This window comes from Marmota flaviventris, chromosome 2 (assembly GCF_047511675.1).
Source record: "Marmota flaviventris isolate mMarFla1 chromosome 2, mMarFla1.hap1, whole genome shotgun sequence".
Classification (NCBI taxonomy): Eukaryota; Metazoa; Chordata; class Mammalia; order Rodentia; family Sciuridae; genus Marmota; species Marmota flaviventris.
In genome coordinates, this window is record NC_092499.1 from 182,274,991 (window position 1) to 182,290,966 (window position 15,976).

Genomic DNA, 15,976 nt, shown 5'->3' on the forward strand with positions numbered 1-15,976 from the left:
TAGAACCAGGGCCTTGTACATGCTAGGCAAGCACTCTATCAACTGAACTATACCCCAGCCCCCAATTTTTGATTGGGGTCAGAACTCACGGGCGAGTCATGTACAGACTTTGCTATGGTTTTGAGTGAATCAGGGAAAAAGAGATGAAATTCCTATTGGTTTTACTATATGTATTAATTAAAAAAAAAAATTTTTTTTTTAGTTGTCAACGGACCTTTATTTTTATTTATTTATATGTGGTGCTGAGAATTGAACCCAGTGCCTCACATATGCTAGGCAAGTGCTCTACCACTGAGTCCCAACCCCAGCCCAATATGCTATTAATTTTGATAAATGTTTGACAGCACAAGGACAGACATCACTCTTACTTCTTCTTTTTTTTTTTTTTTAAAGAGAAAGAGAGAAAGACTTTTTTTTTAATATTTATTTTTTAGTTTTGGCGGACACAACACCTTTATTTGTATGTGGTACTGAGGATCGAACCCAGTGCCGCACGCATGACAGGCGAGCATGCTACTGCCTGAGCCACATCCCCAGCCCCCACTCTTACTTCTTAAAATTAACTTTTGTTATTAATCTCACAATAATGTCAGTTGTTCATGTCCTGCTTCCTATTACCTTGGTGACTAAACCTCGTGTGTAAATTAATGGGGCAGAGGTCCAATGCAGCACTGCCTCTTCATGTCTAGCCTGGGCCAGCTCTACTTTCCTTCCTCCATCTACACCCCATACACATTTTTCTACTCTTCCTCCAACTAAGTTTACGCTAGATTTTGTTTGTTTAAGGAAATCACTTCAGATTTACTCACTTAAAAATTCACTTGATTTTATCTGGAAATCTCAACTGGCAAAGCACCATGGAGAATTTTGTAGGGAAGTAACAATTAAATTTCTTACATTGTATCAATGATGTTGCTAACTTTGTGTTGATAGGCTTTGTGGTGTAACCGATTCCGTGTGTGGAACATATCATATAGATTCCCAGCCTCCTGCAGGAAAACACAAAACAAATATTAGTGTAGAATCAGATTATGTTAATCTTGTTAGTAGGTAAGTATATAAGACAGGGAAATAGGATGATGCTAGACAAGAACATGTGTGCAGCTATTTCATCAAAATCCCCAAGTCCAGTTAAAAAAAAGGGGGGGGGGGGTAAAAAAGCAGATGCAGTGGTGCACATCTGTAGTCTCAGCAAATTTGGAGGCTGAGGAAGGAGGACTGCAAGTTAAAAACCAGCCTCAGCAACTTAATAGACCCTGTCTCAAAATAAAAATAAAAAGGACTAGGGAATGGATGGATGTATGTAGCTCAGTGATAAAAATGTCCTTGGGTTCAACCCCCAGTATCAAAAGCTATTTATTGGTATGTAATTTTCATTCATTTTTAAAAAATTTTTGCTTTTAGTTGTAAAGTGAATCCAATACCTTTATTTTATTTTTTATGTGAAGCTGAGGATCGAACACAGTGCCTCACATGTGCCAGGCGAGTGCTCTACCACTGAGCCACAGACCCAGCCCTGAAACTTTCATTCCTAGTAAATAAAAATATATTGTGAGTTCTAATTCTGTGACAGGTTCTGTTTTTTTATTTTGGTTTGGTACTGGGGATTCAACCCAGGGCCTCATCATGCTAAGCACATTCTTTACCACTAAGCTACACCTCCAGCCCACAGGTTGTTCTAGACATTTTAAGTATATGCTTTAATCCTAATAACTCTAGGAAATAGGTATTAATATTCTTAAGTTCTTCATTTTTTTTTGGGGGGGGGTGGTACCAGGGATTGAACTCAGGGCACTCAGCCACTAAGCCACATCCCCAGCCCTATTTTGTATTTTATTTTGGGACAGGATCTCACTGAGTTGCTTAGCACCTTGCTGTTGCTGAGGCTGGCTTTGAACTCACGATCCTCCTGTCTCAGCCTCCCAAGCCACTGGGATAACAGATGTGTGCCACTGTGCCTGGCTAAGTTCTTAAAACCTTTCTGTCATACCATACCACTCTTTTGTTACAAGACTGTCATCTAGCAGGGACCCAATGGGGTTGAAATGCCAGTTTGACCACTTATTAATGTATTCCTTCTCAGTGCCTCAATTTGCTACTTGTTAAGTGATGGTATGGTTTAATATGGGTTGTTCCCACCAAAATTCATGCTAAAAGTATGCCCCAAGTAACAGTGTTATGAGGTAGTGGGACCTTTAAGAGGTAACTAGGTTACGGGGGCTCCACACTCATGAAAGGATGATTATTGTAGTTTCTGTGAGAGTGGGTTAGGAGAATGGTGATTACAAAGTGAGCCTGGCACTTCCTCTCACTCTCTTTAGCACATACCTGCCTGTCCTGGTTTTCTACCATGCCTGGAGCAGCACATAATCCTTAACAGAAACTGAAAAGATGCCAGTGCCATGTTCTTAGTCCGCCAGAACTGTGAACTAAATAAACCTCTTTTCTTTATAAAATAGCTAGCCTCATGTATTTTGTTATAGCAACAAAAAAGAGACTAAAGCCAGGCACAGTGGTGCACACCTGCAATCCCACTTGGGAGCCTGAGGCAAGAAGATCAAAAGTTCAAAGTCAGCCTCTGCAATTTAGCGAGGCCCTAAGCAATATAGTGTGACCCTGTCTCAAATTAAAAAATGAAAAAGACTGGGGTTGTGACTCGTGGTTAAGCATCCCTGGTTTAATCCTCAGTACCAAAAAATAAATAAAGAAAAGAAAGAAGAGACTAAAACAAATGGGATAATAATAACATCTTTCTCTTAGGCTTCTTAAGGACTGAGCTGATCATCTAAAGCACTTGAAACAGTGCTTTAAGCCAACACAGGTACATCAAGTGCTGAAATTAACTTTATCATTATTATCTACCAATTATTTTTTTAAAATATTTATTCTTTAGTTGTAGGTGGACACAATACCTTTATTTAATTTTTATATGGTGCTGGGGATCGAACTCAGTGCCTCAACATGCTAGGCGAGCGCTTTTCCTCTGAGCCACAAACCCAGCCCCGTCTAACAATTATTTTAAAAGTAAAAAGAGCCTCTGGGTATTTGCAAATGTTAAACATTTAGTAAAGAGATTGATGGTTTACCAATTATTCCAAATTGTTGAGTAGTTATTTTTAGATTTCAGACCAGGAACTACATTTTTCTTGTTTCCCGGGTCATAGCTTACCTTATCTCTAATACAAATACACTTCTCGTTACCTTCTTCACAGACACGAGCAAACATAATAAAGCGGTTGTAATCAAAATTATTTGGGATTCCAAGATGATGGCAGTCCCTAGAAAGATTCCAAAGCAAAGAGATGAAATTTTTCAACTAAGAAACTACTTTAAATAAATACTAATGCTAAATCTGCAAAAAGACTTTAACCAATTTTTCTAAAGTATTCAGTGCATACCTGGCAAAATAATCCCATTTATCCACATCAATGCCATTTCTTTTATTAGACACTATCTCATAAAGAAAGCTTTTCTCTTTAGGACGTCCTTTATATGGCCACTGGAAGAAAAGAAAAATTTTAGATTGGCAACAAATCTATTTATAAAACAAAGCAATTGTATTAATTTGCAAATTATAAATAGATATTGATTGAGAATAATAGATAAGTTAGAAGGTTCTACTCTTTTTTCCTTCCACTAGTTTCTTATACAAGTAGAAAAGGAAAAGAAATGCTAAGGCATATATCCTATTAATACTAAAACTTCAGGCTGGGGATGTAGTTCAGTGGTAGAAAGTGTGCTTATCATATGTGAAGACCTGGGTTCAATCCCCAACACTACACACACACACACACGCACACACACACACACACACACTATGTATATATTATAGTCTATGAACATGATATATATCTATAAATATGATATCTATCTACATATACACATATATTACATATAAATGAAATGCTAAGACTATTGAAAGGGTTTTAACATCATTATATTTTCTAAAACCAGCAACTTTCTTATTTTCTTTGTTTAAAAGCTTTTTAAAAATATAACATTTAGGTTGGGGATGTGGCTCAGTGGTAGAGCGCTTGCCTAGAGTGCATGAGAGCCTGGGTTCAACCTCTGGAACCTCCCCCCTCACCAAAAAAAAAAAAAAAAAAGATTTAATTATGAGCTAGAAATAATATTCCTTAGATAATAATGCTCAAATTTATTATTTAAAATAGCATTATTTGGGGCTGGGGTTGCAGCTCAGTGGTAGAGCACTTGCCTAGCATGTACAAGGCACTGGGTTCAATACCCAGCAGTAAATAAAAAATAAATAAACAAAATAAAATTATTTTAAAAATAGCAGTATTTTTCAAAGTAGTTATAATCTAGACTAAATGATATGTCTGTTCAAAGCATTTTTGGAGCTCCATTTTTTTTTTGGGGGGGGGCTAAGATATTTGCTGAAAAGTTCAATTCCTTCAAGTAGATTTGCATGTACTTTGAGGTTAAAAAAAAAAAACCTAAAAAATCTTAATTATCTCCTTATTTTCCAACTTCTTTTTTATTAGGAAAAATACAAAAGATCAAAGAGGAAACCAAACTGATTTCCCCCTGAATCAGTTCAACTTTTTTCTAGGTCTTTGTATACTTTCTAGGTCTTTATATACTTAATATTTTAAAATATGGTACACAGGCACACTTTTATATTTCCAAACAAAGTTACTTAAGGTTTCTATATAAAATATTGCATATACATTCATTAAAAATGAATGTATAGCCAGGCATGGTGGTGCATGCCTATAATACCAGCAGCTTGGGAGGCTGAGGCAGGAGGATCATGAGTTCAAAGCCACCCTCAGCATAAGCAAGGTGCTAAACAACTAAGTGAGACCTTGTCTCTGATAAAATATAAAATAGGGCTGGGGATGTGGCTTGTGGCTCAGTGGTCGAGTGCCCCTAAGTTCAATCCCTGGTACCAAAAATAAGGATGCCTATATATATATATGCATATGTATATATTTAAATTTAAATTGTATTGAATTTGTATGCAATATTTTATATAGAAACCTTAAGTAACTTTGTTTGGAAATATAAAAGTGTGCCTGTGTCACCATATTTAAAAATATTTAAGTATATAAAGACATAGAAAAAAGTTGAACTGGTTCAGGGGGAAATCAGTTTGGTTTCCTCTTTGATCTTTTGTATTTTTCCTAATAAAAAAGAAGTTGGAAAATAAGGAGAAAATTAAGATTTTTTAGGTTTTGTTTTTAACCTCAAAATACATGCAAATCTACTATTTTATTGAACTACAATTTTTTTATAAACCATGTTCATTATTTCATAAATATATTACAGATATTTTATGAGAACTCAGTTAAGAGATGGAAAACACACAAATGTCATTTTTTGTATTAAAGGGTAGAAATATGCAACATATTTTGCCATTTAGTTCTTCTACAATAGGCAAATGTGTAGCTCTGAAGGAATCAAGAATAGCCTTGATAAAAAGTACCAGTCAGTTCAAATCAAGTTGAATACAAACTTACCACAGAATCTTTTACTGGTGTTTCAAGTGGTCCTATAATTTGTTCCTTGATAAAGCAAATATCTTCCTCAGGGATAAGACCATACTGTTCCATGATAGGTCTGAGTCCATTAGAATTTACTAGATGCTCAAACATTTGAACTGAGCCCTGTTCATGCTAGAAAAAAATCAGGATAACATGGCTTGTTATAGACTCTAGCCAATTAGGGGCCCTAATTATACAAATTATTCTTGATTCCAGGTAATTCTAAGTTAAGATTCTACTGCATGTCAATAATGCAGTTTCCAACCATAGTCTTGCAGGTTTTATCAATATTGTAAATATTTTATAGAACTACAGAATTTTTATAAACCATGTTCATTATTTCATAAATATATTACAGATATTTTATGAGACATAATCATTTGTGATATGTTGAAGAATATTACCAAGTTTTACAGGAGAATCCTACTTTAAGGACGATCATAAAATTCAGTTCTGTTTTTCATCAGTATTGGAACAGGTGAAGTAAAAAGCTGTTAGTACTTCCATCTAGTGGTGAAAAAGAATAAGAGCAACCTCATGGGTAAAATTAAGCGTCTTAGATCTCTGAAGTCAAGATCTGGGTCCCCCTCAGTTGGCTCATGACTCTGCTCACTCATTCTTAATCAATGTAAAGAGCAAATGATTCCCTGGAGACATCTGCCCTATTTCACACCTTACAAGATAAAAACCAAAACCTGAATGAGCCCGTAACTTTGTGTGTGTGTGCCGGGGACTGACCCATAACTCTTCTTAAAATTAAATCAAGACATATATTAATTACAAAAGGAGGGAAACCTGTAACTGTACAGTAGAAAAATGTGGCGGACACTGCTTTACCCAAGTTAAGTTAGTATCACTAGTAAAATAGATTTTATGTGCCTCCTGAAGTGACACATTAAGAAGAATATATTGCTTCTCTGGCATTCTGCCAGAAATACATAGCCTGACTACATGAAAACAGACTAAATGAAAGTTAAATTGACATTCCACAAAAAAGCTCACCTGCCCTTAAGAAAATGACAAAGTCATGAAAGATAAATACTAAAGAATTAGCCAAAGCATGGTGGTGCATGGCTGTGGTAATCCCAGCAGCTTCAGAGGCTGAGGTAGGAGGATCTAGAGTTCAAAGCCAGCCTTAGCAATTTGGCAAAGCCCTAAGGAACTTGGCAAGACCTTGTCTCAAAATACAAAAAAAGGAATGGGAATATGGCTTAATGGTAAAGCGTCCCTGGGTTCAATCCCCAGTACCATTAAAAAAAAAAAAAAAAATCCTGTTGAACTGTTCAAGATTCAAAGAAATTAAAGAGAAATGGCAACTAAGTGCAAGATTATTTGGTGTTTTTTGGTGTTTTTTTTTTTTTTTGGCAGGGATTGAACCCAGGGGTGTGTCGGGAGCCATTCGTGGACTATGTGTGGACCAAACTGGCATGGAAGCCCACTGAATGGGAAAATCTGGTATTTGGTAACTTCCAGCGGCAATCCTGCTGGTAAGATCGCTCAGATACATGAGTCCTATTCAGCTCTGCCAGGTTCCACGTAGCACCAGAGATGGGGTGACCTGCTGTGGCTACACAGCCTCTCAGAGATGGGTGTAGCCTGCCAAGATGCCAATCAACCTCTTGACTGCAAGACATGATGAAGCAAGACTCCCCCCAGAAACCTTTTCCCTTACTTTGATGTACCCCCTTAAATAAATCATCAGAGCCATTTTCTAATTGTTCAGTTCTAGCTCCTGTGTGGGCTGGACTTATCAGACACTCTGCTTTTAAAACCTATTATTTGACTCTGCCCCTTATTTCTTCACTAACTATTTCAGACTATATTCTCAGATGGCTTATCCTCTCCTGAGCAGGAAAAATTACCCTGGCAAAGCGCTGGCTGCCTCTTGATAGGGGTGTTTAATTGCTGAGTCACATCCCCAGTCCTTTTTATTTTTTATCTAGAGACAGAGTCTCACTAGGTTGTTTACAGTCCTGCTAAATTGCTGAGGCTGGGTTTGAACCTGTGCTCCGTTGCTGGGATTACAGGTGTGTGCCAAATGCAAAATTATTCTGTATTCTGAACAAAGAAAAAAATTTCCCCTTTATCTATATGCATAATTGGTGAAATATGAAGGTAAATCTATAAATCAGATGATATTTCTACATTAATACTAATTTCCTGACTTTGGATAACTGTGCCAAGGTTATATTCTTGCTTTTAGAAATGCCCACTGAAGTACTTGGGAGTGAAAAGTTATGTCCAGGGCTGGAGGTTGTAGCTCAGGCAGAGTTTACTTGGCATGCACAGGCACTGGGTTGGATCCTCAGTACTGCAAAAACACAAAAGAGCTGGGACTGGTGGCATATGCCTGTAATTCCAGCAGCTCAGGAGGATCACAAGTTCAAAGCCAGCCTGAGCAATTTAGCAAGGCCCTAAGCAACTCAGTGAGACCCTGTCTTGAAATAAAATACTAAAAAGGGTTGGGGATGTGACTCAGTGATTAAGTACCCCTGAGTTCAATCCCCAGTACCAAAAACAAAACAAACAAAAAAAAAACCCCAAAAACGATGGGCTAGGATTGTGGCTTGGGCTGGGATTGTGGCTCAGGGGTAGAACGGTCGCCTAGAACGGGTGGGACCCGGGTTCGATCCTCAGCACCACATAAAAATAAAGGCATTGTGTTGAGTCTATCTACACCTAAAAAATAAATATTAAAAAAAAAAAAAACCCACAAAACAACAAGGTATGTCTAGCCAGATATGGTGGTGTGTGCCTGAAGTTCCATCTACTTGGGAGGTTGTGGCAAGAGGATCACTTAAGCCTCAGAATTTCAGACGAGCTTGGGCAATAGAACAGTGAGGCCCTCTCTTTAAAATAAAAACAAAACAAAACAAAGCAAAAAAACAAGTATGTCTACAACTTATTTTCAAATGATTCAGAAAAGCATTTGTGTACAAAAGATAGCATGTTAAAAAATACAGCAAAACATTAACATTTGGCAAATCTCAGAAAACATTTCAAGTTTTCTGTGTAAAATTATGTAAAAATTAAATGTTAAAAAAAAATTCAATGTGTGGCTGGGGTTATGGCTCAGCAGTAGAGCGCTTGCCTATCATGTGCGGGGCACTGGGTTTGATTCTCGACACCATATAAAAATAAAATAAAGGTATTGTGTCCAACTACAACTAAAACAGAATATTAAAAAAAAATTCAATCAGGAGGCTGGGGTTGTCACTCAGTGGGAGAGTGCTTGCTTAGCACGTGTGAGGCAGTGGGTTCGATCCTTAGCACCTCATAAAGATAAACAAATAAATAAAGGCATGCTGTCCATCCACAACTAAATTTTTTTTTAAAAATTCAATCAGTAATTATAAAAGCATTTCCCCTAAAATCAGTAATAAAAAATAGTTGTCTAGGTCTGGGCTGTAGCTCAGTGGTAAAACACTTGCCTAGCACGTGTTAGGTACTGGGTTCGATCCTCAGCACCACATAAAAATAAATAAATAAAATAAAGGCATTGTATCCATCTACAACTAAAAAAATGTTTAAAAATATATATAATTGGGGCTGGGGATGTGGCTCAAGCACTAGCACGCTTGCCTGGCATGCGCAGGGCGCTGGGTTCAAACCTCAGCACCACATAAAAATAAAGATGTTGTTCCCACCGAAAACTAAAAAATAAATATTAAAAAAAATTCTCTCTTTAAAAAAAAAAAAAAAAAAATATATATATATATATATATATATATATATATATATATATACATACATATATATATAGTTGTCCAATATTATGTCTTCTATTTAATATTTTATTGGAAGTCTAAGAAGAATGGTAAAGGAATAAATAAAGCAATTATCCATATTAAATGGAAAAAATTAGATTTCTACTATTTGTTAACTAATATAATGAGCAGTAGAATGTAAACCAATAACACAGCAGGGTCCTGGGGTTTCTTTAAATTGTCTTTAAGACTAATGAGTAATTGAGTAACTTGTGGGTCAGGATACGAAGGATGTCAGGTGTGGTGGCACACACTTATAATCCCAGTGACTCAGGAAGCTGAGGCAGGAGAATTACAAGCTCAAAGCCAAGTGCAGCAACTTAGTGAGAATCTGTCTCAAAGTAAAAAATAAAAAAGGCTGGGAATGTGGCTCAGTGGTTAAAAGCCCCTGGGTTAAAACTCTGGTACCAAAGGTGGGGCAGAGAAAGAGAAAGGAAAACAACAGGTGTGCTAACCCTAAGAATAAACAGGTGGAAACAAAGGGAACCAATTAATAAATACCTCAAGAGAAAGATCCATGGGGCTAACTCCTGTTAGGGAGTACTGGGATCATTATATACACTTAGGATTTATGGCCATAGGCTTCTCAGTGTATCAGAAGAGAAATTTCTTTAGTAGGGCAGGCCTAGGAAGATGAAATTTGTCCTGACACTGACCACATCACTTGCATTAACATAGGGCTGACTCATAGATGAAGCACCTGCTAAATGAGATGGTCATCATGACAACTCCAGAAAGAACCAACTAAGGTTAAAAAAAAAAAAAAAAAAAAACCCACCCAAGGTGGAGGAGGAGTCATACACGGGATTAATGAAGACTGCAGAAGGTGGACCCAGCTCCTTTGGCAAACATAAATCAGTAATAAATTTGGAAGTAGCATCAAGTTTCCTTGTCATTCTCTGCTCTGAGACGACTGGCTCTCCTTTCTTTTCCTTTAATAATTTTTTAGCTGTAAATGGACTTTATTTTTATTTATTTATATGCGGTGCTGAGAATAGAACACAGTGCCCTTCACACATACCAGGCAAGTGCTCTACCACTGAGCCACAACCAGGCCCTCCTTTCTTGAGAGTGTATTTTGCTTGACTTTTTGTGTCTGCCTTGAAATGTTCTCTTATTAGGACACAAGAACCAAGGTTAGGAGTTTTGGCTCCCCATTCACCTATGACACCATTACATACATAATTAATTCTATATAAGCTAATAAGTCTTAAATGGGGAAGGCAAATACAAAGAAAAGGACTTAGTAATGGCTGACCCACCGTGCTGGAAAAAACAACCAAACTCTGGACAAGTAACTCCCTGAAGGTCTGGGTAATGACCAAAAGCAAGCAGATGTTAGTGGAGAGTCAACACTCGGATGAAAAAGACACTAGGCAATATTTCAATATTATGCTTTTATCATGAGGGCATGCCCCAAGGCAGCAAAACTAGTGAGAAACTATCCATTTTACTGGCTTGAAGAACCAGAGGACTTCATAAAAATTGAAAACTTGTTTTCAAAAGGCACCATTAAAAAATAAATTGATATGGGGACGGCTGTGGCTCAGTGGCAGAGCACTTGCCTAGCATGTGTGAGGCACTGGGTGCGATCCCCCACACCACATAAAAATAAACAAATAAAATAAAGGTATTGTGTCCATCTACGACTAAAAAAAATTAATAAATAAATAAATTGACAAGCCAGACATTAGGAAAAATTCACAATATATATATCTAATAGCACATATTAAAAAAAATTCCTGCTGTGGAGGCATATGCCTATAATCCCAACAACTTCGGAGGCTGAGGCAGGAGGAAAGTTCAAGGCCAGCCTAAGCAATTTAGTGAGGCCCTAAGCAACTCAGAGAGTCCTTATTTCAAAATAAAAAATAAAATAGACTGGGGATGTGGCTTAGTGGTCAAGTGTCCCTGAGTTCAATCCCTAGTACCAAAAAAATAAAAATAAAAAATTCCTACAAATCAATAATAAAAGGTAAACAATAAAATTACTTTCTTTCCTCTCTCTCCCCTTTTTTTTTTTTTGCAAGCTCAGAATCTTACCCATGTTGGCAAACAATCTGCCAATGAGTCATACTTCCCAGCACTCAAATCAAAATTTTTAAATGGGTAAAATACTGAATTAACTCTTCAAAAAAAAAAAAAGAGAGAGAAAAAGATGTAGAATAACAAAGTGCCAAATACAAGTTACAGGTAATGGTATTCAACATATATTAGAAAATGCAAATTAAACCAGTAAGCTACCATTTGACATTCAGAAAGTCTAATCTGAAACATTAAATGTTGGGGTAGGGGTTGGGGTATAGCCAAGTGCTAGAATGCATGCCAAGCATGTACATGGCCCTAGATTCCATATGCAGCACCATAAAATAAATAAATAAAACAAAAAAATGAAAAGTTAGTGAGGCTGAAAAACAACTGCAACTTTCACACATTGCTGATGGGAATGTACAACCAGGTTGGAAAACTTTGGTAGTTTCTTATAAAGTTAAACATGCAACTCCTATTTGGACCAGTTTCTACTCGTAAGTATTCACTTAAGAGAAATGAAAACGTATGTCCACAAAATTCTTGTACAATAACATGCACAATAATCTTATATGTAATAGCCAAAACCTACAAACAATCCAAATTCCATCAAAAGGAGAAAGCAGAAACAAATTGTGACTTGTTCATATACTGGGATAACGACTCAGCAATAAAGAGATCAACTACTGATCTCAAAAACCATTTTTTAAAAAAATTTTTTAGTTGTAGGACTGGGGATGAGGCTCAAGCGGTAATGAGCTCGCCTGGCATGCGTGGGGTGCTGGGTTCGATCCTCAGCACCACATAAAATAAAGATGTTGTGTCCACTGAAAAATAAATATTAAAAAAAAATTTTTTTTAGTTGCAGATGGACACATGCCTTTATTTTGTTTATTTATTTTTATGTGGTGCTGAGGATTAAACCCAGTGCCTCTCACATGCTAGGCAAGTGCTCTACCGCTGAGCCACAACCCCAGCCCCTCAAAACCATTTTGTTCAATAAATAAGACAAAAAAGAGTACCTACTATCTGATTCTACTTATATCAAATCTAAGAACAGACAAAACTAATCTGTTTATGAACATCAGAAGATGACAATGGGGAAAGAAGTGAGAATTGATTTTAAAAAGGAACAAAGGAAAAGCTAAGAGTAGAGTATGTGCTTAGCATGTGTAAGGCCCTAGGTTCAATCTCCAGCACCACCACTAAAAAAAAAAAACACTAGGGTGGGAGAGTAAGAAATTTTCCTAAAAAATGAAAAAGTATACACTGGTCAAAAATCACTTAAAATCTATACATATTATTATATGTGAATTATGCTTCAAAGAGAGAAAGAAAAAAAGAGAAGAAAAAAGTGGTTGACATGTAATAAGCTTTCAATTTATAACAATATCCTTATTTACTCCAGGTTCCAGAAATATAGTATAATAGGACCTGTGGGGGCCAACCTAACTTGACTGCTCAAAAACTGATTCCAGTAGCTCAGTGGCAGAGCACTACTTGCCTAGCACGTATGAGGCATTGACTTTGATCCTTTGATCCTCAGCACTTCATAAAAATAAACAGATAAAATAAAAGTATTCTGTCCATTAAAAGAAAAAAAAAAGATTCCAAAAATATACATCAGCCTCCAGCAAATGCCTAATTATAAAATGGTTCATTTAAAGTATTTTTTGAAACTTGTTGGTAGCATTACTTTAGGGTCATACAAAATGAACAAAAAATGGAGTTAGCCTATTTTGTTTTATAGTAGGTCAACAGAATAGAAAGAACATCAAACTGACAACTAGGAAACCTGGTTTTTCCAGTGCTGGCTCCACCTTTCACTCATAATGTTGTGAATTTTGGCACATGAATAGGACTCTAAGAGCCTCAAGTTTCTTCACTGGGTAAAAAAGGAAGATAACAATTCCTTCTTTGCCGACTAAGAACCAAGAGAGCACGTACAAACGTGCATGGAAACACCCTTAAAACTAGAGTGAGGAAGGGGGCTGGGGATGTGGCTCAAGCGGCAGCGCGCTCGCCTGGCATGCATGCGGCCCGGGTTCGATCCTCAGCACCACATACAAACAAAGATGTTGTGTCCGCCAATAACTAAAAAAATAAAATATTAAAAATTAAAAAAAAAAAAAAACTAGAGTGAGGAAGGATATTACAACCAAGCAGGAAAAACCAAGCAGAGAATCTCGCTAAACAGCCCATTTAAACAGTCTTGGTATCAACTACTGACTATATGAATACATACCGTCCATTTCACTCCTGGGCGAGCAAGTGGAATAAATCTCCCATCAAACATATGAGAAAATGGCCCATGACCTTAAAAACAAAAGCAGCCTTAGAACAAGAAAAATGTTTGTAAATTGGTAAAAAGTGAATTCTTTTAAAAATTGTTTCAGTTTAACTTAAGTATCAACAGACACTAATAATCTATAAATAAAATGTTCTAAAACAACAGAATAAGAAGCAAAAATTAGGGGCTGGGGTTGGGGCTCAGCGGTAGAGTGCTTGCCTCACACATGTGAGGCCCTGGGTTCAATCTTCAGCACTACATTAAAAATAAATAAATAAGGGCTGGGGATGTGGCTAAAGCGGTAGTGTCCTCGCCTGGCATGCGTGCGGCCTGGGTTCGATCCTCAGCACCACATAACAAACAAAGATGTTGTGTTGTGTCTGCCGAAAACTAAAAAATAAAATATTAAAATTCTCTCTCTCTTAAAAAAAAAAATAAGAGAGTTGAAGACATGTTAAAAAAAAAAAAGAATTTGTCAGTTAATGTAGCATAATGAACAAATGATATAAAAAAAATAAGTAAAATAAAGGTATTGTGTCCAACTACAACTAAAAAATAGATATCAAAAAAAAAAAAAAAAAAAAAAGGAAGCAAAAACTAGCCGGGCGCAGTGGCACAGGGCTGTAATCCTGGCGGCTCCGGAGGCTGAGACAGGAGGATTGAAAGTTCAAACCCAGCCTCAGCAATTTTCAAGGCACTAAGCAACTCAGTGAGACCCTGTCTTGAAATAAAATTCAAAATAGGGCTGGGGATGTGGCTCAGTGGTCGAGTGCCTCTGAGTTCAATTCCCAGTACCCATCCCTTCCCCCCAAATAGCAGCAAAAACAACATAAGAAAGTAAACTCTCCACAGAGAGGTTTCTAGTTGCCAGAGCTTACATAAATCTGATGAAAAGATAATTATGTGTTACCTAAAAGGAATGATGAAGGCTTATATTATTTTTTCAATAAAATACAAGTTTATTTATTTAGGGCTGGGGATGTTAGCTCAGTGGCAGAGGGCATTCTCTGCTTGAATGGGTTCCATCTCTGGCACCAAAAAAGAAAAAGAAAAAGAAAAAAAAAATTTAATTGGCATGCAAATCAATGCAAATCATGGGTATTTTACAAGCAAGTTTTTTGTGTATGAAATGACAAACTGAAAGTCATATTCCTTTTTTCTTTGGTAATGTAACAATCCTAAAAGTATATTATTTTGAAATATCTGATTTACAGAAAATTTGAAAATTCAAAGATGTTTTCCTCTAAACCATCTCAAGTATAATTTTTCTATTACCTTAAATATATTAAATATATTAGTATGTACTTTACACATATAAGGACATTCTTATAGAATAAAAGCATCAAAAAAAGGAAATTAATAACGATGTATTATTACCACCTAAATATCATACCCTATTCAAGTTTTGCCAGGTTCTCCAATAATGTCCTAAAAGGAATGTTAATTCCAAAATTTTTGGAATCTTCAGATTGCGTATTTATAGATTAAGAAAGTAGTTTTAAGGCAATCCAAGGGGTGCCACCGAAAAAAATATTAGAATTTTATTACTCTCAAAGTTTAAAACATCTATCTTCATGTAAATTGTATAATATATATTTTACAACAAACATACAAATACTGGGGCTGTATTTTGGCATTTTTACTGGTGATATGCATGTCATAAGTAGAGACCACTAGTTTCTTACTCATAAGTGTGAATGTGTTTTGTTTTGTTTTGCAGTGCTGCAGATCAAATCCAGGGCCTTATAAAAGCTAGGCAATTATACTACTGAGCTACATCATGGGTCTTCAAATGATTAAATGTTGTGAAACTTTAAAAACACTTACGGAGTTGGGGTGTAACTCAGTGGCAGAGAACTTGCTTATTATGTGCAAGGCCCTGGGTTCAGTCCCCAGCATTGCCTAAAAAAAAATTGAAACTTTGACATTGTTCGAATTTTTTCAGAAATGAGTTTTTTGGCTGCAGAGGGAGATAACCTAACCCAGTCCTAAGCCATTGCATGTCACAGTCTACACAAAAAGACTCATTTAGTACCGGGCTCAGGCTCCTGGGGACTGGCAAAGTTTTCATATTGATTGTCTCTAAATATCAAGAGTCCGGGCCCCCCAGCTCAAATGTAGAGTGCTCATCTAGCATGCACGAGGCACTGGGTTTGATCTTTAGCACCACATAAAAAAATAAAATAAAAATATTGTTTTCACATATAACTAAAAAATAAATATTAAAAAAAAATATCCAGAATCCATTGAATTTTATCATCTCAGGGGCTGAGAGTATAGCTTAGTGGTAGAGTCTGTGCTTATCATGTATAAAAGCCCTGGATTCAATCCCTAGCACCAAAAACTAAAAAATAAAAAAAATAAAAATATAGTAAGGAGACAGA

The 15,976-nt window shown here is 36.5% G+C and overlaps 1 protein-coding gene across 1 annotated transcript in view; it reads right to left on the reverse strand.

Annotated features, from left to right (window-relative positions):
- Samhd1 (SAM and HD domain containing deoxynucleoside triphosphate triphosphohydrolase 1) overlaps nucleotides 1–15,976 on the reverse strand; it is a 49,227-nt gene that overhangs the window by 17,992 nt on the left and 15,259 nt on the right. Inside the window, 5 exon segments of the mRNA XM_027945281.3 lie at nucleotides 898–989; nucleotides 3,170–3,278; nucleotides 3,399–3,499; nucleotides 5,484–5,639; nucleotides 13,548–13,618. Coding sequence (XP_027801082.3) covers nucleotides 898–989; nucleotides 3,170–3,278; nucleotides 3,399–3,499; nucleotides 5,484–5,639; nucleotides 13,548–13,618 — 529 coding nt within the window.